This window comes from Apodemus sylvaticus, chromosome 6, assembly GCF_947179515.1.
Source record: "Apodemus sylvaticus chromosome 6, mApoSyl1.1, whole genome shotgun sequence".
Taxonomy (NCBI): domain Eukaryota; kingdom Metazoa; phylum Chordata; class Mammalia; order Rodentia; family Muridae; genus Apodemus; species Apodemus sylvaticus.
This window is the reverse complement of record NC_067477.1, coordinates 14594322-14619854: the sequence shown is the minus strand read 5'-3', so window position 1 is coordinate 14619854 and position 25533 is coordinate 14594322. Positions and strand designations below refer to the sequence as shown.

General features: G+C 52.9%; 1 protein-coding gene across 1 annotated transcript; it reads left to right on the top strand.

Moving 5' to 3' along the window:
• The first annotated feature begins 209 nt into the window (after positions 1 to 209).
• Positions 210 to 25209, top strand: Hhipl1 (HHIP like 1). Its single transcript, XM_052185101.1, has 9 exons — positions 210 to 802; positions 5734 to 6380; positions 10120 to 10263; positions 12243 to 12571; positions 13085 to 13211; positions 13418 to 13563; positions 15037 to 15118; positions 20029 to 20111; positions 22121 to 25209. The coding sequence occupies exons 1-9, from the start codon at positions 530 to 532 to the stop codon at positions 22663 to 22665; spliced, it is 2376 nt and encodes a 791-aa protein (XP_052041061.1). The 5' UTR covers positions 210 to 529; the 3' UTR covers positions 22666 to 25209.
• Positions 25210 to 25533: the final 324 nt, after the last annotated feature.

Genomic DNA, 25533 nt, shown 5'->3' with positions numbered 1-25533 from the left:
CAGACTTCACTTCTTGTGAGGTCCCAGGCAACACCACCTGTCTTTTACACCACACCTCCATTTTTAAACACTGTTAAAGTTCTTGTCTGGCTCAGTGTGAGGTGGAACCTAGGAGTCCCTGCCTTGGGCTTTGGGGTTCCAGCTCCTTGGCTGCCATGCCAGCTAGCGCCCGGAGAAAGAGAAAGCTGAGAATCAGAGGTGCAGCTGTGGAATTGGGCAACCGGGGCTTCCCAGAAGCCGGGCCACTGCCCTTGAATCTGGAAAGGTTGGGACCAGGAGGAGGGGGCTGCCCGCCGAGCGGGAGCCGCAGAGTGCCGTGCTCCTCCAATCCTGCAGAGTGCTCCCAAGCAGAGGTGACCTCGAGCGAGGGGAGTCCCCGGACCCTAGGCCTGTGGGTTTCCCTGTGAGCGCTCAGGAGGGTGCAAGCAAGGCTGGAGGCGGGCGCTCGGGGCGCGGCCAGCGGCTCCCGTGGGGCGCACCGGCGGGGCTGGCTGGCCTTTGGCTGCTGCTTCTGCAGACTGCCAGGCGAATGGCGGGACGGAGGGCTGTGGCCCGTATCGGGCCCGGGGCGCTGCTGGCTCTGCGCGCTCTGCTGGCCGCCGCGCACCCGCAGTGCTTGGACTTCAGGCCGCCCTTCCGGCCGCCGCAGCCGCTGAGCTTCTGCGCGCAGTACTCCGCCTTCGGCTGCTGCACCGCGGAGCAGGACGCGGAGCTGGCCCGCCGCTTCCGGGCCCTGGAGACCCGCTTGGATGCCGGGGTGTGGGCGACGTGTGCGGGCTACGCACTGGACCTGCTGTGCCAGGTGAGCCGGCGCGCGGCGGCGGGGGCACGTGGGCACTGGTCGCTGGCGGGGGTGAGGGCGGAGCGGGCATGGCCTCCCCAGAAGGGCGATACTCAGGAATGGGTCCCAGACTTTAAGGCGATGGCAACCCTACAGGCATGAGACTTAGGAGTGGATCCTGAACTTTGGAGGTGATGTCAACCACAGGGGTGAGGATCAAGAGTGGGTCCCGGACTTTGCAGCTTGGGAATCCAAGAGGGGGTGACTTGGCATTAGGCAGGAAGACCTGGCAGCCCAAGCTAGTTCTTGTCATTCATCTCCTTTGCAAAGATGTTGGGCCTTTTAGGAGCCTCAGTTCCTCTTAGAGACTCAGACTAATAGTCTCCGGGACACCCTGCAAGAATGCCCCACTGCAGAGAATCCCGTCTCTGTCAGGTACCAGGATGAAGTCTTTGCTAGACCGAGGATAGCAGGATGGAAAGAGATGTAGCTAAATATGAGGCATAACTTTGCCAGCAGTCTGGGGACTGTTGATCCCCGTGAGGACCCTTCCGTTCAGACCAAATGGAGCAGCCTGAGAGCCCATTCCTCAGGGTCAGGGTGCTTGGAGCACGCACCTTTCTTTTCTGCTCCTGGCCTCCTCACCTGATAGAGTCCCTCCCCAGACTCCTCTCTTCTCCCCTCTGATACTGAAGCCCTTTGATCCACGTTGAACTATTGCTTCCTTTCTGTCGATACGGAGTATCCTGCCTGATTGATCTGATTGCAGGAATGCCAGCCAGCCAGGAAAACCCAAAGGTGGGCTCTAACCCAGGACTGTAAGGTGAAGGATGAATTCAGGAGTGGAAAGGCGCCCCCGCCCCTCAACCCAGTCCCTCGCTAGACAGCATGAAGTTCCGATGCCAGCCAGCAGGGAGCAGCATGGAGAAGACTAAAAGGGCAGACTTGGGTTTGATAGACACACCTCGCGTCTGAGGACTTGAGAGGTTCACAACTGTCTTTCAATTACGTTGTCTTTAAAACAGAGACTGATGTCTGCCCCTCATCCCATGCCATGGGGGTTAAATGGCACAGATGGAGCAGTTCAGATGGGGTTTGTAGGTAAATTCCTCTATTGTTTACCTGCTGACTAGAGAGACAGTGAGGATCAGGAGCTGCGTCAGGAAAGTGTGACATGGCCCAGTGGCAGGTCAAAAGGTCTGGACCACACCCAATGCCCTTGTGAGAAAATGTGCTGGGAGGTAAGGAGAAGGTGGGGGGAGACCACAGTACTCTAGGGTGCTCTGTTCATCTCGTCATGGGCTCTACCAAGCCAACCCTCACACATGGTGCATCCCAAGAGAGCCAGAGGGTGTGGTGCACCGCTCACCTCTCTCCCTATCCTGGAAGCCCGCCCAAGCAGACCCTGTGGTATCCCTGCAATATCCCGATCAATAGAAGGATTGATTCCTACACTGGGGTCATGGCTACTTAGAGGGTACTCACCATTTGCTGGGCCCAGCATGGCAAAGGAAATGGACAGGACCTTGGAGGAGGAAGGAGCCAATCCTGAGGCTGTTTGCTGGCAGAAGGCCCCTCTTTTTCCTTGGGAAACTACCCAAAATGGCCTGGCCTGAGAAGTCTGTGGTAGAGTGTCTGCTCATACCTCCAGTGAGGCGTCTCTGGGGGTGACCTCATGTCTGGACTGAGCTTGCATCAGGCAGTCTTCCAAGGCTGTGGTGTGGTCTCCCTGAGGGGGTCCCGGGAGAGTGTGGGAGCACCATCGTCACTGCCACCAATCCCAAGGAGCCTTGCCTACAGGTTTCCGTCAGTGATCATTCAAGACTTGCGGCTGGCTTGTGGAGTTGGGAGGTTCTTTCCTGAGGCTTTGCCCTTCTCGGCGAAAATGTGTCAGGCAATGGTGGCACTTGGTGACCTCAGTATGACTGGTGTGTGGCTCACACTTGGTAAACTTCTCTGTAGGTGAGATCATCAGTGGGAGTTTACCTGAATAGTAACCGCTGAATGTGCTTAACAGTGAGTGTCACACACTCAGCGGACATGTCCCAGGGGCCAGAGAGGAGTTGGTTCTGTGCTGCTGGGCCCAGAGGCAGTTGCAAGTCACAGACATAGCCTCAAAAGCCTCTTCATTTATTTCAGGAGACAGACAGACAGACAGACAGACGGGCAATCAAGAGACTATCCCCCTAGGTACCATGGCAAACAGCGAAAAGCCCTCAACAATCTGGGACAGCCTGAAAGAGTGACCACTGAGCCACCCATCCCCTCGGGGTTCATTCCACTTGAGCACTTCCTGAACAAACACTCCGTGTCTTAGTTATTCCTTGCTCTCAACAACTCTATGAGGTTGGACTCCTTTTCCTCTTTTATAGATGGGGACACAGGCACAGAGAGGTAAGGAGTTTGCCAAACATCACACATGGAACATAAACTCTGGCTCCAAAGCCCTTCATGTGGCCACTTTAAAACACTGCCTCCTGCCCTGAAGCCAATTTGTGAGTTAGACACTCGCCCCCCATCGCCCGCCCTTGAGGGCCTCATAGTCTGTGGCTTAGACAGCCAACACTTGAGTCCTGGTCAGGCAATGCAACCAGCCTACCTCTGGTGAAGCAGGGGTAATGGAAGAAGAGGAGGCTTCACTTCCTGGAGTAACAAAATTACCAGGAGAAGAATCTGTGTGTGAGTCAGAGATGGTGTCATGAGCACTCCAAGGAGCAGGAGCCTGCCCTGGGGGAAGGAGGAAGGAGGAGGCTTGTGGGGTGGGCCTTGCATCATGAATAGGAGTTTGCCAGATGTGGAAGTGAGGGAGGAAGGAACATCCCACAGAAGGAACATTGTGTACAAGACTCAGTCTTCCCTGCAGGGGGGGAGGGGCTAAGACTTCGGGACTTGCGGCCATGAGTCATGAGTGTCAGTAACTGGTCTGTGGCGACCTTGGGGCCATTAGGTGACAGGCGCCTTACCCTTGTGGGTGCTCACTGTCCCCAGACATGAGGTTCAGTGACAGACTACCCTCTCTGCCAGCAGCAGAAACTGTCCCCTAGTGTCATTTACTAATTCTGAGCAGCTCGGGTCTGAGCCTCGCATTCACACTGTGTGTAAGGAAGACCACATGGAAAGACCACTTGTCTCCATGGTTACTATGCGGGTACATGCCAAGGTCCTCACCAGGTTCCCAGAGCCCCTGTGTCCCTCCCTCCGTGTGACCACTGGCATCACAGAGAAACTGCCCTGCAGAGAGGAATCAGAGCCCTGTGTCTTCTCAGGTCTCCCATTGGCCACTGCTGACCCACAACGGCACCCAGAGGATCCCAGGAGAGCTAGCCTTGCACAGTCTCAGGTTTAGCCATCTGGCCTGCCGTACACAGGGTGCAGAGTGTCATATAAGATATGGCACTTCAGTTAGGGACAGGGACTGACCAGAGATGCCAGAAACATACAGAACTTGTCAGGTGAGACTCAGTCTACAGCAACAGGGGCCAGGGGCCAGGTCACAGGATGACTGTGGCTGTAACTGTAGGGAGTCCAGTCTGGAGGTTAGCTGCCCTCCTCCTTCCCACTGAGATCTCCTGCTACAGCCCAGCCTGGTCTTCTGGTGAGAGCAGGCAGTGTATAGCCACCACTGTCATTTCTGTCTAGGAATTGCCATCTCTAAGGTCTCAGGGGATCCAGAGCTGAGTCAGCTCTGGCGGGGTGTCACACCAGAGAGAAGCAACCATAGCATGAAGAACTCCACAGAAGGTCCTCAAAGAGCATGAGGTTCTGGGGGGCTTTGCGGCAGCCAGGACACAGGGAATGGCCTGGAAGGGGGCCAAGTGACTGACTCGGAGACCAGCCGCGTGGTAGGACTGTCTAGGGCAGGGTGGAAGATGGGTCCATGATCTATGCACACACTCCTGTTTGTGATCACAGGCTTGCTCCAGGAGGCAGTGACTTTCCTCCCACGTAGGCCCAAGTGGGGTCCACGGCATCCCACGAATGGGGAAGTCTGCACCGAGGCAGAAAGTGATGAATTCTACCTGCCCCAGGCAAAGCCAGGGCAAGGACTCTGGAAGGCTCTCCGGTCTGGCAGTGCCCAAGGAGATTGATTCATCTCACAGAATTCTGTGCGTGTAGCTGCAGTGAGGAGAGATCCAGGGCACTGCTGGAAGGAGCTGGGTCTGAGGGAGATCTGGATAGATGGTCGGGAGTGTCCTGGGGGGGGTCACAGCCTCACTCACCCCCCACAAGTACTATGCACATGTTGGCTGTAGTCATGGAGATATAGTAGGGTAGACCTGAGACCAACCAAACCCAGATGCCTCCATGGGCTACTAGCCTGGGCATATCACTAAATAGCACTGGGGGGCCTGAGCCTGTTACCCCTACTCATAAACATTAAACGGATAATAGATGTAGAAGTGTTTTGACACAGGCGCACTGAGGCTGCCAGAAGGCAGGCAAGGTAATTTACATGGTTCCCTTATCAATTGCTGTGCGCCGGGGTTTATGTGAGGGTCTGGGATATTGCAATGAAGAAGACCAAGGTTTCTTTTCTGTTTTGTTTTGTTATTTTGTTTAAAGATTTATTTTATATGTGAGTACACTGTAGCTGTCTTCAGACACACCAGAAGAGGGCATCAGATCCCATTACCGATGGTTGTGAGCCACCATGTGGCTGCTGGAATTTGAACTTCGGGCCTCTGGAAGAGCAGTCAGTGCTCTTAACCACTGAGCCATCTCTCCAGACCAAGGTTTCTAGCAGGCAATAAGCAAGGGGAATGTTACGTTTTGGTAACAGTGAAAGTTCATGGTAAGTTTCTTGGGCTTTCTTTTTCTAAGTAGTCAGAGGCTATTGGAGGGGAAGGTCAGATCTTAGGAGGTGACCCTGAAATGAGGACACAAAAGCAAGGCGTGAATCGTGCAGGTGTGGGCTCCCCTCCTGGCACCTCTGAGCCCTCCTGTCTCTCCAGGAATGCTCACCCTATGCGGCCCATCTCTATGACGCCGAGGATCCCGCCACCCCACTTCGGACAGTGCCTGGCCTCTGTGAGGATTATTGCCTGGACATGTGGCAGACCTGCCGAGGCCTCTTTCGTCACCTCTCCCCTGACCGTGAGCTCTGGGCCCTGGAGGGCAACCGGGCCAAATTATGCCGCTACCTGTCCCTAGATGACACCGACTACTGTTTCCCAAGCCTGCTGGTGAATGAGAATCTCAACTCGAACCTGGGCCGCGTAGTGGCGGACGCCAAAGGCTGTCTGCAGCTGTGCTTGGAGGAGGTGGCCAATGGGCTTCGAAACCCCGTTGCTATGGTCCACGCCGGCGATGGCAGCCACCGCTTCTTCGTGGCAGAGCAGGTGGGGCTGGTGTGGACCTACCTGCCTGACCGCTCCCGCCTGGAGAAGCCCTTCCTGAACGTGAGCCAAGCAGTGCTAACGTCACCCTGGGAAGGGGATGAGCGGGGCTTCCTGGGCCTTGCCTTCCACCCCCGCTTCCCACAGCCCAGGAAACTCTATGTCTACTATTCGGTGGGGGTCGGCTTCAGAGAGTGGATCCGCATCAGCGAGTTCAGAGTCTCGGAGGACGACGAGAACACTGTGGATCATGGCTCGGAGAGGTGGATTCTGGGAGCCCCACCCGAGGGAGGAGGGCTGAGTGGTCACGTGGGGAGGCTGTGTGACACACACAGTGCTGTGGCTGCATTAGCCTTTCTGTCTTAAATGCTGTGAATATTTAACACCCAAATGTGGGGGAAGGCGGGGTGGGGGCAGAGTTGAAGCACATGCTCTGAGGCCTGGAAGGAATGATTTTGCAAAACAGACACGGCTTGGGGTCATGTCCCGACCCCCTGCCTCTGGCCTCCTAGGCAAGACACCTATCTCATATCCTGTGGCCGGCTCTAGAGATGCCTGTTTCATCTGACTCATAAAACTGGATGAGGTCACAGCTCAGAGCAGAAAACTGACCTGTGAGGTCACACGGCTAGGAAGCATCCAAGCTGGAGTCCTGGTCTGCTCACAGAATCCACCCCATCATTGCGCATGCTGGGCTGTGGTCAGAGGTCACCATTCTTGCCCTAACAGCCTGCCTCTCCCCCAACCTCTCCATTCTCAGTCTCTGGCAGCCGGCCCTTGCTCCTGCTCCAGTTTAAATCTTGCTCTCCCTCCCTCCCTCCCTCTCTCTCTCTCTCTCTCACACACACACACACACTCTGTCTTTCAGTTTTTCTCCCTCTGTCTCTGTCTGTCTGTCTGTCCGTCTCTCCTTGTGTAGCCCAGGCTGTCCTTGAACTTCCTATGTAGCCTATGCCTCAAACTCTTGATCCCCTCTGTGTCTCTGCCTCCCACGTACAGGGATTACAGGCGTTGGCCACCCTGTCCAGCTCTTACCCCATTTAATCTGCTCCCACTCTAGCCGCCACCCCCCCCCCCCCCCGCCCCAGAGTATCAATAATACTTTCTATTGTTTATATCTTAGCTGTTCAGAGGGATGTTGGGCTGGCTTGGCCACCCTGTTCCAGAGACTCTCTCAGGCAGAAGTGAATACTGAAATTAAGATTCTTGGGAGTGCTGGAAGGTCACCTGGGGAAGGCAGCAAGGAACCTGGGCCCCTGGCGGAAGTTACCTCCTCCTACCGCTGGAGGGACCCAGGGAGAAGTGAGGTGCCATAGCCCCAGACCTGGGGGGTACAGATGGTTGGAGGCCAACCTAACTGGAGCCATGGTGGGAGGGGCAACTGTTTCAGAGACGTTGTCCGAAACAAACAAAACACCAGCCTCACACTTGGCTCTCCTAATGCCTTCTATTGGCTGATATTGTTCAGGTAGCAAAGGAGCATGGGAAATGTAGTTCAGCGGCACTGACTGTCTCTAACCCCAAGTACAGGGCAAGCAGGAGCACAGCCAGGATCAGGTGTGTTGGTAAAAAGGCAGATGAAAAGCCACCATGCAATTGATGAAACTGTGAAATGCTGATGTTGGACGTATAGAAAGGAGAAACGGCCCAAAATGGTAGCTTTGAGGGTTATACATCCTGTCTTAGGGCATTAGAGGCAGCCAGAGGGAAAAAAAGGGAAAACAGAATTTTCATGATTACACCTAAGCCTGAGAGACCACTTCTCGATGGGAGAAGGTTTGTCTCGTGGACCTGACAGAAAAGAGAGAGGTGGAGCATGAAAGCTTGTGTCTCCAATAGTGATGTAAAAAAAGACTCATGATAACTGATGCTGGGCCAGGCAGTGGTGGCGCACGCCTGTAATCCCAGCACTCTGGGAAGCAGAGGCAGGTGGATTTCTGAGTTCGAGGCCAGCCTGGTCTACAGAGTGAGTTCCAGGACAGCCAGGGCTACACAGAGAAACCCTGTCTCAAAAAAACCAAATCCAAAAAACCAAAAACCAAAACAAAACAAAACTGGCGCTGGGAATTGAGAATGGTTGGTACAGTCCCTATAACAGCGGCTCTTAGGAAGTAAAGGCAATAAGATCCAGAGAAGATGTCAGGAGAGATGGCTCAGAGGTTAAGAGCGCTGACTGCCCTTCCAGAGGTCCTGAGTTCAATTCCCAGCAACCACTTGGTGTCTCATAGCCATTTATAATGAGATCTGGTGCCCCATTCACACAGGCAGAACACTGTACAACAGGAGTTCAAAGCCATCTTTGGCTACACAGCCTGTTCCGGGCTAGCCTAAGCTACTTGATACCTTGTCTTTTAAAAACAAAACAAAACAAAACAAACCATCAGGTAGGTGTGGTGGGATATGCCTTCATTCCCAGCACTATGAGGTCAGAGGCAGGTGGATGTCTATGAGTTCAAGGACAGCTTGGCCTACAGAGTGAGTTCCAGGGCAACCACGGATATATAGGGAGATCCTGCGTAAAAACAAATGAACAAGCAACAATCCTGGAGCTGAAGAGCTAGCCCCGTGGTCATGAGCATCTGCTGCTCTTTTGCTGGTCCTGAGTTCAGTTTCCAAATACCAATAGGGAACAGCTCATAACAGCCTGTAACCTCAGTACCAGGGGATCTGCTGCTTTCTTCTAGTGCCAGGGTACCTGCGTACACGTGGCAGACGAATACACACACACACGCACACACACACACACACACACACAGAAATACAATACCAAGTCACGTGTTTTAACCCGAGACTTCAGTGAGGGCCCTGTGGGCACCCCATACAGATCTTGATCTACTCAGGGATGTTGGCAGGCCTGGCCAGCTGGGCCAGGAGTGATCCATGGTTGGTATCCAGGTCAGTTATCAGTGACTTCCCATGGCTGGAGGAGGTGGGTGACCAGCAGTTTGAGCTGTCCTCTGCTTGGAGGACCCTGAATTTGGAACCCTGTAAGGGTCAGATGCATCAGCCTTGCCATGGGAGAACCAGTCAAGACACTGTCTCTAATGACCTGGACTCTCCGTGTCTTGTTGTTGTTTGTTTGTTTTGTTTTTGTTTTTTGTGGTTTTTGTTTTGTTTTCATAAGGATAGTGAGATTAGTGCAGTTGCTGGTCTTGTTGAAATATATATATACACATATATATGTGTGTATTACATATACACATACATATGTTTGTTTTTTAGGTGGGGCAGGGGTTGCTTTGTACAAGGAATTAACCACGAGGCAGGGAGAGGGCTGCAGAAGTGTTGGGGAGAGCCAGTGGAGAGACACCAAACTGCTGTATGAGGTTTCTACTGGGATGGAGGAACCCACGGGAGGAGTTTGCATGGCTGTCTCCACCACTGGCTGAGATGGTCTCAGTCGCCACCCTCATATCTCCATCCCTGCTGCTTCTCTCTCAGGACAGAGAATGGCAGAGTCTCCCTTCCTCTTGCCTTCCCCCATCTGTGACAAGCCCTGATAGAAAGCCAGCTGACTGGGTACAGTGAAGGGAAGGTTTCCTCCCACGGCAGGAAGGAGGTCCCAGGGAGTATGGAACTAAAGGTCTGTCCCACTGCCCCTGAGAAACTCGGAGCTAACAATCAGGGGTAAATGTTAACCACGTTCTGACTCCACTAGTTGTCAGGTAGGAAACAAGATGTGGCGAATGGGGTAGTTGGCAAGCTTCCATTGGGTACCAGAGATGGGAAGCGGTTGCAAAACACTAGCCTGGAGTTCTGGTCCCAGCCCTGATGCTGGTGACCTGTGTGCTCCGGAATGAGTCACTCAACCATTCCGAGCATCCAATTCCTTCCTTGATATAGTGAAGTGAATTATCCCTACTCAACCTCCCTGTAGGTCGTTGCTACAAGAGAGATGCAAAGTCTTCTCCACTGCAATGGGAGAGAAGGTTTTACTGTTGTTGGGGGGGGGGGTACCATTTGGAAGGTGTTTTTATGGAGGGGGTACTTATCTCTCTTTAGGATAATCCTGGAGATTGAAGAACCAGCTTCCAATCACAATGGAGGCCAGCTGCTCTTTGGGGATGACGGCTTCCTCTACATCTTTACTGGAGACGGCGGGATGGCTGGAGACCCCTTTGGGAAGTTTGGAAATGCACAAAACAAGTACGCCCTGCTTCTGCCTGGCTGAGGCTTTGGTTTGCACACAGAGCTTCTTAAGGGTTTCTGGGGGGAGAGCTTCTGTCCCGCCACACAGAGCAGGGTGGCAGCCTGCAGTTAGCTGGGACCTCAGCTAAGTCACTTACCCCCATTGATTAGGGAGGACAGTGACAAGCTCAGTGGGAGACTTGTCCTGAGGAAAGAAGGTGTCAGCAGTTGTCAAGGGTCAGGCACAGTGTAGATACGGAAGTGACAGCAAGGTGCTTTTGGGAGGACAAGGCTTTCTCCTAGGTGAGCTCTGGCCTGCAGGCCTTGCAGGGGTAAAGGCAGATTGTATTCCCATAAGAGACCCTTGCATGAGTACAGTCCCTGCTTCACCCTCATTTTATCTATTCCCTGTTTTGAGCAAATGGCCTGGTCTTCTCCTTTCATGTGTGTGTGTGTGTGTGTGTGTGCGCACACACAAGAGGAGCTGTCATGTACACAGGCAAGTGCAGGAGGTCCCACCCAGTCTCTCCTGTTCCTTTGGTGCATGTGCATGGCCTCTCTTGGCCCAGAAAGTAACGGCAGTGAGGATGTGTGGGTTACAGTTTGTGGCTTATTCATTCCTGTTTGACAGTGGGAAACATCCAACCTCTTCAGCTTAGCCGCGTGCTTGGAGCTGAAGCTGAGAAACGAACTGGGGATTCATGGGTAATTGCGCAGCAGTTAAAAGCATCGTTTTGCTGCTCGGAGTTGGCCTCCTGCAGATCCTGCAGCTCGATGTGGGGTGTGAAGGTGTGGCCTGGAGCTTCTGGCCACAGGGAATAAGCATGGCCCCTCGTCTGTGGATCACGCTTGTGAGGTTGTTGAAAACGAGGGCAACACTGGGTTCTAATGCTAAGTGTCAGTGATGGTTATGCAAATGTGTCACCTGAGCTATCTGCACCAACTCTGCTGTGCTGGGCAGAGTGTAGGGAGGGGTCAGCTCTCAAGTGCTAATGAGAGGGAGGGCTGCTCCGAGCTGGCAGAGCAGAAAGCACCCTGCAAAGTCGTATCCCCCCCCCACCCTGCAAAGCCATATCCCCCACCCTGCAAAGTCGTATCCCCCCACCCTGCAAAGTCGTATCCCCCACCCTGCAAAGTCGTATCCCCCACCCTGCAAAGCCGTATCCCCCACCCTGCTAACTCCAGGTGTCTCCAGGTCAGCGGTTCTCCACTTTCCTAATGCTGAGACCTTTTAACACTCCTCGTGCTGTGGTGACCCCCAATCATAAAATAGGTTTTTTGTTTTTTTTTGTTACTTCATAACTGTAATCTTGCTACTGTTACAAATCGCAATGTAAATGTATGAAGGGGTCAAGACCACTTACGGACCACTTTGCTCGCTCATGTGATCAGTGAAAACAACATCTATTTTCTCCCTCCTCTCAGGGCTGCCAGGAGGTTAGAGCACATGTGCTCCCTCACCCAACTATACTTGGTACTATTTGATACAGACCTTGAAGGCCTGTGCTGGTTCAGTGGCTCAGCATTTGTGGTCCCCTGCTACGTGGGAGCGGGAGCACCCGATTGGCTATGAAAAAGACGTAAACATGAGTTATTTTTCTAGTGCAGTCTTCACCTTACAGCACAGCTATGTGAACAGCAGCACCCACAATATTACAGCTTAGGATAGTGGCATGTCACAGGCGGTTGCGGTATACAACTTGGCGTTTCTCGCGCCAGGCGCAGCTGAATGACAAGTTGGGTGGTGCCTTGTCATAGCGCTGGTGCCCTCTGTAAAGTGCAGTCTGACCTGAAGGGTAAGCTGTGAGAAGGCAATGCAGCAATAGGAGGTGGGTTAGGCGCGGCGAGTACGGGATAGACACACAGAAAGAGCCGGTGCACGGTGCACGGTGCACGTGGTTGAGCAGGGCTGGACTCAAGGATGTGGCGGTGGCGCATCCTTCTGCCTCCGGCGCACACTCAACGTAACCAGCCCGCGCTCTCCTCCCGGGCCGCAGGTCGGCGCTGCTGGGTAAGGTGCTGCGCATCGACGTGGACCGCAAGGAGGGCGGCCTCCTCTACGGTATCCCTCCCGACAACCCGTTCGTGGACGACCCCGGAGCGCGGCCCGAGGTCTATGCCCTGGGCGTACGCAACATGTGGCGCTGCTCCTTCGACCGCGGAGACCCAATGTCTGGCACTGGCCGTGGGCGCCTGTTCTGCGGGGACGTGGGCCAGAACAAGTACGAGGAGGTGGACCTGGTGGAGCGGGGCCGCAACTATGGCTGGCGCGCTCGCGAGGGCTTCGAGTGCTACGACCGCAAGCTGTGCGCCAACGCCTCCCTAGGTGACCGCGTCCCTGGGGACCTCCAAACAGGATCTGTCCGGTCCTCCCTGTTCCCATAGTTAGATCTGCCCCGGCCCGCTCCAAGCCGACTCTCGACAGGGATCCAGTCCGACCCGCCCCATCTCCTTGGGGTCCCCCAACTCGGATCACCATATCTCCAGGACCCCAAACCTATATCCACATGTCTCACTCCTCTCTGGGTTCATAGACTGAGATCTGTTGCATTCCTCTGGGGTCTTCCAATTCAGATCCCACCCCTTTCACTCCGCCTAATGGCCCCGCTGACCGTACTGTACTGTCTCCCCAACATCCGTATAGTATTATCCCCTAGCCCTTTCACCCGGCTGGCTTTTCCCACTCCAGACCTCCCTGTAGGAGGTTCCTTCAAGCAACATTTTAGGCTCCTTCTCACCATGTACCCCCTGCCGAGCTTCCTTTGAGAGCCTTCCTTGCTCAGGCCACCCCAAAGCAGTGGGCCTCAGGATGAACCCATGGTTCTCATCTGCCCCTCAGATGACGTGCTGCCGATTTTCGCCTACCCGCACAAGCTGGGCAAATCAGTCACAGGAGGCTACGTGTACCGGGGTTGTGAGTACCCCAATCTCAATGGCCTCTACATTTTTGGCGATTTCATGAGCGGGTAAGTGGCCCACATGGTCTATGCTCTCCCCAACTGGTGGATACAATGAAAAGGCTCGTACGAAGCTGGACAGACAGATGCAAGAATGGATGGCTGGACAGGCGGATGAAAGGGCGTGTGGATGACTGGCTAGATAAGTAGATGGACAGACAGATTCCCTCGCGCAGCATACCGGCCATGACCTCATAGTTCGTCTTCCTTTCCAGGCGACTGATGTCTCTCCGAGAGAACCCGGAGACAGGCCAGTGGAAGTATAACGAGGTCTGCATGGGCCGTGGGCAGACCTGTGCTTTCCCAGGCCTCATCAACAACTACTATCCCTACATCATCTCCTTCGCAGAGGATGAGGCTGGTGAGCATCCTGAAAGCCCTCCACCCTCTCCAGCTTGGGACTGGAACCACCAACTCCGTCCGACCACCCTTCTGGCCTCTGACTCTTCTTAAGGAAGCTTAAGAAAGAAAAGGCTGTCAAGCTGGGAATGGGTGTGTCTCTGGGGTATGGGCTTTTCCTTGCCTGTTTTTGGATCAGCCCTAGAATCTCTGTTCCAGAACTTTCCCTTTCTTATCTGGAGAGTAGAAAGGTCACCCCCCACCCCCGCATGGAGGGGTAGATAGATGGGGATGTTAGAGACTTCGTGGGTACAAGTCCCCAGAGTCTGCAACAGGGGCAGGAAAGATCTGGACTAGGCAAGGGAGGGACGGGCTGGGCTCCTGATAGCAAGCGTGTTTGAGCTATCGAGGAAACTCTCTGCTGACATTTCCAAGCAGGCAGAGACAGCCTTCTAGCCGGTCACAGGACCTTGCATTCCCAGCACTCCTGGGGTTGGTGTAGGGGACAGAGGGGGAAGGGAGAGAAGAAGGGATCTCATTCCAGCATCCTGCTTTTGTCCTTGGCCCTGGGATTGTTCCCTGACAAAAGGCCAGGGGCCCCCCATCAGGCCCTAGTGCAAGCTTGTTGAGGTTACCAGGCAACGCTCACCAGGGCCTTTGGAGGGGTATCTCCTGCAGGGCCCAGTGCCCAGAGCCCCCAGGGCCTAGTCTGGGAAACCTTTGTTGAGCTGACAACCTCCTCCTCCTCATTAGAATGCGAATTTCCCAAAGGGCAGCCCCAGCCCCAGCCCCAGCCTCACCGAGGCCCCCTAAACTCACCGAACCCTTGAAAGCTTTCTTTTGGTCAGTAGGGGGTTAACGATGATTTAGAAGCAGCCTCCCCCTTCCCCAGTGGGGTCTGGATGGAAGGTGCAGTTCTCAAGGGCCTTTCCTTAGTCCTTTGAATGACAGAAAGCCAGGAGGAGGCGCCTGTGAGCTGGCCAGCCCAAGGACAGCCAGATTGTTTGCTGCCAGGGAAAGCAGAACAGCCTCTCCTGGCTCCTGGGCACCTAGCTGTGCTTTAGACACATCAGTGGTGTTGCAGGACTTCTGCTGCCCCAGTAACCTTCAGGAACATTCGAGCTCAAGAGGACAAGATCACTATATTGTCAGATTTAGCATGGTCCTAATGCACACATGGGATGTGAGGACTGAGATCCCAGATGACTGTAGCCAGCAGAATAGCCTGGTCAAACTCTATTCAAGCAGGGAGCAGGGTAATGGTGGTTGGAGGCGGGAGCCTCTATGGGGTCAGGCATGGCGAGACATCTGGGGACTGTGCTGCAGAGGGCCAAGGCATGCTGAGGTGTTAGGTGGCCAAAACACCCTCTCAGGGTCTGTGGAGGTCAGGACATGGGGTCAGCCTCTGAGCCTGAGGAGAGCCTGGGTGGGGCAGAGATGCCAATACTTGGTTGCAGGCGGTTCTCACCCTCATTGCCTTGTTCCCTGTCCAAAGGGGAGCTGTACTTCATGTCCACGGGTGTGGCCAGTGCCACAGCTGCACGCGGCGTCATCTACAAAGTGATCGATCCCTCCAGGTGAGTCCCTGAACTGGGCTTTGGCCCATGTTATCTGCAGAGACGGTAAGTTCCCTTGTCTTCCACCTACTCCCACATCCCCTACCTGCCTCAGTTCTTGCTGTGAGGTTTAAACTGACTCCTGGGTATGACATATGATCTCTCAGCTCCCCCTTGGATGAATATAGAGATGCGTCACAAGCCGGGGGCCCTAACCATTGGCGGCATGCCCTATGGGTATAAACCTGTAGCTGCCTCCCAGTGTTTTCCCCAGCTCACCTCTTCTCTTGTCCTACCTGGTCCTCACTCCGTTGTCACCTCGTGGCCTTAGAATTGTCCATCATTTTCAGGGTGAAGACTTTGTCTCCTCACTCCAGTCACACCCCTCAGGTCCTGGGAACGGCACAGAGCCGACACTAGACTGTGTTTAATGAATGACTGCATCATGGTCCTTGTAGATTTTTGCTCCTTGAGCAGAGTAGCCAATTACTTTGATGCATAGTAGGGTTAGAGAAGTTCTTAAGCATGCACTGAGCCTAAAATTTGTTTTTCAGTTAGACATAGCAGTATACCCTTGTAACCTCAACTATTTAGGGGGCCGGGGCAGGAAGAGTGCCAAGTTTGGAGCCAGCTTCTGAGAGTTCTAGGCCAGCCTAGGCATTTTAGTAAGATCTGGTCTCAAAAGTGTGTGTGTGTGTGTGTGTGTGTGAGAGAGAGAGAGAGAGAGAGAGAGAGAGAGAGAGAGATTAGGAACATCATAGTGGGCCTGTCTGGCATACACAAAGCCTTGAGTTAGCTCTCCAGTTCATTTTTGCTATTAACAGACAGTGTAGAAAACAGAGTTTGCTACAGAGTAGTGGGCTGCCTTCCCAGGAGTCAGTGGTGCTACTGCAGAGGAGAATGCTTCCCCAGAGGGAGAGCGGTCAGGGAGCAGCCAAAGAGGTCATTATGTAATGCACATTCTCAAGGGGTCAAAGTGAACAGTGACAAGGGTACTGTCGTGCCAGCCTGATGTTTGGGCAGGTTTTGTGCTATTGTCTAACGTCTCTAAAGCAGACAGCTTCTGGAGGGGCATTTTATTGAACAGATGATTGTCAGGCTTGTTTACAGTAAGTGTGCGTGCATGCGTGCATGTGTGTGTGTGTGTGCCTGTAGGTATATGTGTCTGAATGTGTGTGGGTGCACATGCATGTATGTTGGTGTGTGCATGTGTTTGTGTGCATGTGTGCATGTATGTGCCTGTATGTGCACATGTGTGCATGTGTGTAAGTATATGTGTATGTGTGTGCATGCATGCATGTGTATGTTCGTAGCATGTGTGCATGTGTGTTTGTGCATGCATTTGTATGTATGAGTGTGTGCATGTGTGTGTCTCTGTGTGTGTAGGTATATGTATGTGTTTGAATGTGTGTGGTTGCACATGCATATGGAGGCCGGGGGAAACAAGGTTGGGTATCTCCCACTTTTGCTCCCCACTTTACATACTGAGGCAAGGTCTTTCTCTTAACCTCAGTATTTGGTAGTCTGTCTAGCCGGCTTGCTTTAAAGATTCCCTGTCTCCACTTGGAATTATAAATATTATGCCTTGTATTTATAGGAGTACTGAGGTCCCAAGTCCAGGCTTCATTCTTATGTGACAAATGCTTTATACACTGAGTCACTTCCCCAAGCCCCCAGATTAACTTTTTTTTTGATATACATTCTTTCTATTTTGTATCTCTGCTTGTCCTTGAATTTTCTATGGAGACCAGGCTGCCCTTGAACACACAGAGACCAACCTGCCTATATCTCCCGAGTGCTGGGGTTAAAGGTGTGTACCACTACACCTGGTTAAACTTACTATTTTTTAACCCCACCCCCATCCTTGGCGTGGATGTGTTTTATATGTGAGTGCAGGCATTCACTCGGTAGGTCCTGAGGGGACATTTCTCAGGAACTAGTCCTTAGCCTTCACGATGGCAGGCTCAAGCGTCTCTGGGCCATCCTCCTACCTGTTTGCCATCTCGTGGTAGGGGTGCTGGGATTTCAGATGTGAGCTATCGCATCCAGCCTTGTGTATGGGTGTTGCTGAATTTAGTTTGTTGGTTTGCAACTGAAAGTGCTTTACCCACTGAGGCATGTTCTTGGCGCCTACTTTGTTGTTTTTGTTGTGATAATAATAAATTAAATATAATACACATAATATATTATTATATGTGTAATATATCATAACATATCTAAAATTATTTTTCTTGTTATTTTTTAAAGATGTATTTATTTTATTTATATGAGTACACTGTACTTCAGACACACCAGAAGAGGGCATTAGATCCCATTAGAGATCTGTTGTGAGCCACCATGTGGGTGCTAGGAATTGAACTCAGGACCTCTGGAAGAACAGCCAGTGTTCTAAACCTCTGAGCCATCTCTCCAGCCCATCATTTTATTACTTTAAGACAAGGTTTCACAATGTAACCTTGACTATCCTGGAACTCACTCTGTAGACCAGGCTGGCCTAAAATTCACAGAGATCTCCCTGCCTCTGCTTCCTGAGTGCTGGGATGAAAGGTATATACCGTCATGCCTGGCCCTTTTGCATTTGTTTTTGTTTTTATTTTGTTTTTTTAAGTCTAGTCTGTCTGGCTTTGAATTCCTCACACTTCTGCCTCTCAGTCCCCATGCTCCCGTATGCAGTAGACACTCCCTCTTGATCTCAGGGACTCCATCTTGTTTAGTCAGGTGTTTCCACAGTTCTTGTTTCCAGTCTGCAGGCAGCTTCTTAGATCCCTTGCTCCTCACATTGTGTGTGTGTGTGTGTGTGTGTGTGTGTGTTGTTTTAAATAACGACTTACACAAATTGATGACGCAATGTCCTGTCTCAGGTGCCGTAAGCACAGGCCCCTATCTTGTTTTCCCCACGGTCTCACCCACTTTCACATGTGATCTCACATTTGGACCACAGTCAGCTCTTATCTCATTTGTCTGTCCCCCAGGAGGGTCATTTTCTCCACACGCTATCATCCCTCTAAAAAAGGGCTAGTCATTGTCTGCTGAGTCGCTGACATGTCGTCATCTTTCACGATTCTTGGACGTTAAGGTTATTTTCATTTTTGAAAACAATGCTGGGGACGGGTGGTGGTGGTGGTGGCAGCGGTGGCGGCGGCGCACGCCTGTAATCCCAGCACTCTGGGAGGCAGAGGCAGGCGGATTTCTGAGTTCAAGGCCAGCCTGGACTACAGAGTGAGTTCCAGGACAGCCAGGGCTACATAGAGAAACCCTGTCTTGAAAAACCAAATCCAAAAAACCAAACCAAACCGAAACAAAACAAAAACAAGAAACAAAAAACAAACCAATGCTGGGGGCTGGTGAGATGGCTCAGCGGTTAAGAGCACCAACTACTCTTCCGGAGGTTCTGAGTTCAAATCCCAGCAACCACATGGTGGCTCACAACCATCTGTAATGAGATCTTACTCCCTCCTCTGGAGTGTCTGAAGACAGCTACAGTGTACCTACATATAATAAATACATAAATCTTAAAAAAAAAAAACCCCAAAACAATGCTGGGGGCAGGGCTGGAGAGACCGATTAGTGATTAAGAACACTGGCCGTTCTCCCAGAGGGCCTGGGTTAGGTTCCCAGTACCTACATGGTGGCTCACAACCATCCAGAACCAGTTTCAGGGACCAGATGCCTTCTTCTCCTTTCTGCTGGCCCTGTGCTCATGTGGGGCCCAGATGTACATGTAAGCAAAACATGCATACACATAAAATAAAAACAGAAAAAAGGAATGCTTCTCTAAGGACTTGTTGCTTATACTGAACATCTAATTTTTGCCAGATGTCATCTTAGCTGCTTTCTGGCCTTTGACTTACAACAAACTCTCTCTCTCTTTCTTGGTTCAGTGTCTGTGTGTGCAGAAAGGACCAGGGAGGACTTTGACATTTTCTTGCTCGGGTCTTGGGATTAGAGGCAGGCAGATGTGAGCGGGACTCCTCCCTTGTTCCTTCACCCTCCTCTTTTCTATTTTTCTCCTTTGAAAGCAGTGTGTTTCCTGACACCCGTACCTCAGATGCCTGACAACTGACACGTGGAAAAGGGGGACAGGGAGGAAGGCCCAGGGGTCACAGCCCGGACAGAACCACTGTGGTGTTTTGCAGTGTAACACATAAAGTTTTTGAAGAAAATATTATTTCCTTAAGAGACAGCACCCTTCCCTGCTTCCTGGATCTGTCCAAAATGCAGATCCAGTGATAGGTCAGAGTAGAGACCTGGCTGTGCCTCCAGCTTTGAGAAGTAAGTCTATGAGCCTTGTAGGAACTACATGTCCCCTCTTATGCCAAGTCTATCTGGGGGCCACCTCGTCATGTGGCTATTTCAATCCCAGACTGATGGAACCCCCCAATGAAGTCCTGGACCACGTGGGGCAGCCTTGGAACAGAGTCAGACTCACTCAAAGGATTGCAGACCAACAGCCAAAAACCAATTAAAATGGAATTCTGGTCCTTGTGTTTCTGCAGGATGGGGAGGGAGGCTGTCCGCACCCTGGCAACCTTTCTCAGACTCTTTTCTCCGACTGTGCTGGGCCTGCTGGGGACAGCGTCCCACAATTCATCCCCTTTGCCCACTGTGTCTTTTAACTTGCCTCAACTATCTCTGCATTTCTCCAGAAACCACAAGAAACCCAGAAACTGGAGGCAGGGAGAGAGGCTCTTTTCAAAGTCCTGGGGTGGAAAGGAATGGGGAATTATAGCAGTAGAGTGGGCAATGTAGTGGGGGGCTTCAGAGTGACAGGTTAGTAGCAGGATTCTAGTTACAGCTGTCCCTGGTCACACCTATCTGGCCCCTACCCTCTTTGTCTCACTGTAAGGGAAGGCGTTGGGATGGGAGGATATGGCGTGAGATGGGGAGGCTCAAGGCTGGATCCCAGTCCTGATCTTCTGTGTGTTTGGCAGACGGGCGCCTCCAGGGAAATGTAAGATACACGCTGCTGAAGTGAAGATGAAGAGTCATCTCATCCCCTTTGTGCCCAAGGAAAGTAAGTATTCTTCAGTGGGAAAGGGGCTCCTGCTACCTCAGGTTAGACCAAGGCTTGGAGGAACCTAGAATGTTTCCACAGCCCCTATACCTAGCACCATGTCTGACACCTCTGAGAGACCTACTCAGTGTCAATGAACTATGAACACAATCCATCTTGTGTGACAGATGTTCCAACTAGGTCTAGGCAGTGGGTAGACACTCCCGGGGGCTTCAGCCTCAAGTAGGATGGGACATGAAGAGGAAGGCTGTGTCAGGCAAGGATGCTCAGAGCTCTTGGGAGGATGTCTATCTGCCAGTAAGGGGGTGGGGCGTTTGGGCTGCGCCTCCATGGCTTCATTTTGTCCCTCTTGGTTTAGGGCAGAGGGAGCCAGGAGTAACCTCTGTGTTCTGAGGGCCATTTAACGCTGTGAATGACAGCCTGGGTGTGGGGTCTTCAGAAAGGGTAGAGGGGCTGTCCCACTGGCTCCATGTGAGGTAGGAACAGTGGCTTGGCAAAGTAAGGTTGTTTGCATACTAAGAGATGAAGGAAATTTGTCTGTCCATCTGCTCACTGATTCATCCGCCTTCCAACCATCAACCTGTCAGCCATCCATTCATCCACAAATTTACCTATCCATCCACCCACCTACCCACCTACCCACCCACTCACCTACCCACCCATCCATCCACCCACCCACTTATCATCATCCATTTATCTACTTGCTCACCCATCCATCATCCATCCGCTCACCCATTCATACATCAGTGCATCCATCCATCCATCCATCCATCCATCCACTCACCTATCATCATTCACCTACTTGCTCACCCACCCATCCATCAATCATCCCTCCACTCACCCATTCATACATCACTGCATCCATCCATCTATCCATCCACTCACTCATAAACCCATGCATCATGATCCATCTACCTACTCATTCACCATCTATCCATCCCAACATCAATTCATCCCCCACCCATCCAAACATGAATTCATACATACACCCATCATCCAACTATTCATGAATCCACCCACCCACCCATCCATCCACCCATCCATCCACTTAACCACCCACCCAATCAGCCAACATTCATTTAGCTGTTATCCATCTATCCATCCATTTAGAAAGCCATTATCTATCTAGTCATTATCCATCCATCCTGCTATTGTCCATCCAGCAATCCTTCTGTCTTAGAGCTTCTGTTGCTTTGATAAAACACCGTGGTCAAAAGCAACAAAGGCTTCATTTCTGCTAACAACTCTCAGGTCACGCAGTCTATCACTGAAAGAAGTCAGGGCAGGAACTCAGTGCAGGAGCCTGAAGCCAGGAACTGAAGCAGGGACCTTGGAGAACACTGCTCACTGGCTTGCTTGCTCTCGGCCTGCTCAGCTTGCTTTTGTTTATTTACTTATTTATTTAAATATATAACTCGGGACCACTTTCCCAGGGGCTGGAGTCCTCTGGGATGGGCCCTTTCAAATCAACCATTAATCAAGAAATGCCTCACAGACTAGCAAATCTTTTTTATTTCTTTTTCTTTTTCACCGCTTGAGATGAGATTTCTCTGTGTAGCCCTAGGTGTCTCAGAACTCTGAAGCTATTGCTAAGCATCAACCCCTCTGTGGCTTTTGCTTCTTCATGGAAAACGGAGGGCAGGAGGCAATGAGTCCTTAGCTCCTGTAAGGCGTCCAGACAACTTCTCACTTATTGTGCCTGAATTTCAGGGTTTTCCCACTTCCTCGGGGCAGGGCTCGGGGCAGTCAGCAGCAGTGGACGTGCACAGTGCCTGCCTAGCCAACTGAGTGACTGAAGAAGTGCCTGACATTGTTTCAGGCTAGCATCCTTAGGGGTCAGGGAGACTGGTCAAACACAGCTGGCTCCCAAATAGGCACCCTAATCTTAGGATCTGAGTGGAGCCGGACTGGATCCTTTGTTTAGGATTTGTTTTGCTGGCACCGCTTGGGGGCTGTGCTTGGCTGGGACAGCCAGTTCCCTCTGACCCCTGGCTTTTTCCTCTGTGTAGAGTTCATCTGGACGCCAGAGAGCACTCCGCGCCCCACAACTCGCGCTCCCACTAAGGCGCCCCGCCGCAGGCGCCCCACGGCTGCTCCCCCTGCCCCCACCCCGCGACCCACAAAGCCCCCAAGGCCCACGCGGCGACCTGGGGCCCGGAAGGGAGGAGGGCGACGGCGGGGACGTCCGAGTACCGCGGTCCCCGAACCCCAGAACGGCTCGGTGCGCCTGGTACGGCCCGCGAGCCTGAGCCCCGGCCGCGGCCGCGTGGAAGTGTTCATAGGCGGACGCTGGGGCACGGTGTGCGACGACGCCTGGGACACCAAGGCAGCCACCGTGGTGTGTCGCCAGCTGGGCTTTGCACACGCAGTGCGAGCCGCCAAGCGGGCTGAGTTTGGCGAGGGCCGCGCGCTGCCGATCTTACTGGACAACGTGCGCTGCGCGGGCAGCGAGCGCAACCTGCTGGAGTGCGCGCACGCTGGCGTGGGCACGCACAATTGCAAGCACGAAGAGGACGCTGGCGTCGAGTGCAGCCACCAAGACCCGAACCAGTAGTGTGACCTCTTCGACCTGGCGGTGCTAGTCTGCGAGTGGCCCCTTGGGTTTGCGGACGCGCCGTGCAGCACGCACGAGCCAGGATGGAGGGTTCATCTGCACGTGACCTCGTGTGCGTGTGTGTGCGTGTGTGTTTGTGTATGTTGGATGAGATATCGGACTTGTCAGCACTTCGGAGAGCAGCCACTGTTCAGAAACAGCAGTGGGTAAGGGAAGCTGGATGCCTTTTACAGTGTCAGACTGAGGAAAGGGACCAGTCTTTCTCTGCCAGCGCTGAGTGACAGGCGCCCGAACAGCAGGATGGTAGCCTGAGAAACATGGCTAGAATGTGGGCAGCTGACCCAGTAGTCCGAGGCACCGCAGAAACGAACGGGCAGACTGAGAGCCACAGAGAAGGATCTCAAAGGGCCAGGGAGCTTGTGGTCATTTGCTGCCCACCAGGGACCAGGCTGCCGAAAAGAATCAAGCGCCCATGATGGAAGACAGACTAGAGGGCCTGGAGGACCTCTGAAACTATTTTCTGGCACCCTGGGGGAGACTACCGGGTCCCCTCTATCCCTGAAGGCTGACCCTCACCTATTCCCGGGACAGAAGCTCCCGTAGGCTCGCACTCCGCACTCCATCACTTCAGCCCCGAGTTGGGGCAGGGAGGGGCTCTACTTCATTCTCTTTCTGTCACCTCCCAGGGGGTCCTCAGATTCCTCAGCCTCGAGGGCTAAGGTGGGGCCACAAGACTACTCCCCAGAGCTGTGTCAACAATTCGACTATTTGCAACCTTTCCCCTTATCACCGCCCACGCGCCTGGAGGCTGGGGTGCAAGGGGAGCGGGTAGGGTAGAGGGTGGAGCCTGCGGCTTCTCGCCTTCTCTATGGGAAGAGTGTTTCTTGTACATGAAGGGCCTCACTGGTGGCTTTGTGCCTGGTCCTCGGAGCGAGCTCTGGATAGCTCTGGATGGGTCTAGGGAAACAACTGAATCAGCAGGCAGGGAAACAGGGTACGGCCCATGTCAGGTAGAGTGGCCAGGGCTCTTGGTGAGGCTCCTGCACTGCGTTCCGATCTGAACAGGTCTGAGTGGTGTTCCATGCAGGGCGACTGGCGCAGGCTCAGACTCCTGGTCACCACAGCTGAGAGTGGAACACCGATGCACAGGGGCACCCTGGTCGCTCTGCAACCTTGGAGATCGGTTGTTCTCTGAAATAAAAAAAAAAAAGTTACCGAACTATTAAGAAAAGTGACAAAAAAAAAAAAAGAGAGAGGAAAATATCATTTTCTGCAAATCTGTTCAGCTGCAAGGTGGAGGAGCAGCAGGGGAGCCTGTGTCATCCACATCTTTGCAGTGCGGTTCTGGAGGGGTGTCTTTCTACACAGTGGTTATTGATAGGAGGGGGGAGATTTGGGTGTGGAGGACCCACCATGCACTGAGCAGGTGCACTTGGTGTGCCAGGACTGGCGTCTTAAGACCTTCAGCTGCCAAGGTGCCTGTGCCCACCTCTTAAACACATTCAACCAGACGGCTGTGGGAGTTCTAGTGCTCGCTGTGTGGCCTGAGGACAGACTTAACTCCTCTGAGTCTTATTGGAAAATGGAGTTAATCAACTGGATTTACACACACACACACACGCACACGCACACGCACACACACACACGCACACACACAAGGTAACATTACAGATGTAACTGGTTTTCCATGGATGAAAAGCCCAGCAGTGACTTGGTGACAACCACGCTGGCGCCTGTGTTAGACAGGGAGGCCTGCCATGGGGAGGGACCTGCACTGAGGTGTCATGGGAAGAAAAACCAAAGGAGAACCGTGAGCCCCTTCAAGCTAACACGGAGAACTCTTCCAGCTGGGCATCGAACCTCTCACCCACCATGTGGAGAGGAACTAGCCTTCATGCAGAAGTTACTGCATGCCAGATACCTCAGCAGTTAGATCACTGCACCCTGATGGAGCCCCCAGCACTCCCAATGTCACCACCCCTCTCTCCATCCCCACAGTGGCTGTAAATGGATGTCCAGGGCTTTGGAGAACTGAGACCCACTTCTCAGTGCCTCCCCCATCCGTATCCTTCCTCAGGCGGTACCCCTCGATCCCCTTTGTGACAGACACCCAATAGTTCCTGCTGGGAGATGGTGCCCCACGGAGGATGTCCTGGCTAGTTTTTATGTCAGGCTAATGCTAGCTAGAGTCATCTGAGAAGCGGGAACCTCAGTGGAGAAAATGCAGCCACCAGACTGGCACGTGGGAAGCCCATGGGGCTTGAGTAGTGGTTGATGAGGAAGGGCCCAGCCCACTGTGGTGGTGCCATCTTTGGTTCAGTGGTCCTGGATGATATAAGAAAGCAGGCTGAACAAACCACGATGGGGCTGTGGCTGGGAGCAAGCCAGTAAGCAGTGCTCCCCAGTAAGCAAGCAGTGCTCCCAGTAAGCAGTGCTCCTCCATGGCTCCTCCATCAGTTCTTTTTTCCAGGTTCCTGATTTGAGCTCTTGCTCTGACTTCCCTCGATGAGGGACTAGAAGATGTAAGTTTAAATAAATGCTTTTCTCCTGAAGTTGCTTTTGGTCATGGTGTTTTGTCACAGCAATACAAACCCTAGCAAAGATGGGGAACATCGCCGCACTGTGGTGGCGCACGCCTTTAATCCCAGCACTTGGGAGGCAGAGACAGGCAGATTTCTGAGTTCGAGGCCAGCCTGGGCTACAGAGTGAATTTCATGATAGCCAGGGCTACACAGAGAAACCCTGTCTCGAAAAAACAAAAAAGACAGGGAACATCTACAGTGGTAGTTGGCATGAGCACCACGTGAGTTGGCAGAGCCCTGTCTGGGTTTTGACTCAGGTCTGGTGTGGCAGGATTTTCCCTGTCCA

What these genes read in the sequence shown, in the direction of transcription:
- Hhipl1 (XM_052185101.1), top strand. Translation starts at nt 530, where the DNA reads ATGGCGGGACGGAGGGCTGTGGCCCGTATCGGGCCCGGGGCGCTGCTG. An exon ending in GTGCGCCAACGCCTCCCTAG is followed by an intron (nt 12,572 to 13,084) that starts GTGACCGCGTCC and finishes TCTGCCCCTCAG; the next exon opens with ATGACGTGCTGCCGATTTTC. An exon ending in CTTCGCAGAGGATGAGGCTG is followed by an intron (nt 13,564 to 15,036) that starts GTGAGCATCCTG and finishes CCCTGTCCAAAG; the next exon opens with GGGAGCTGTACTTCATGTCC.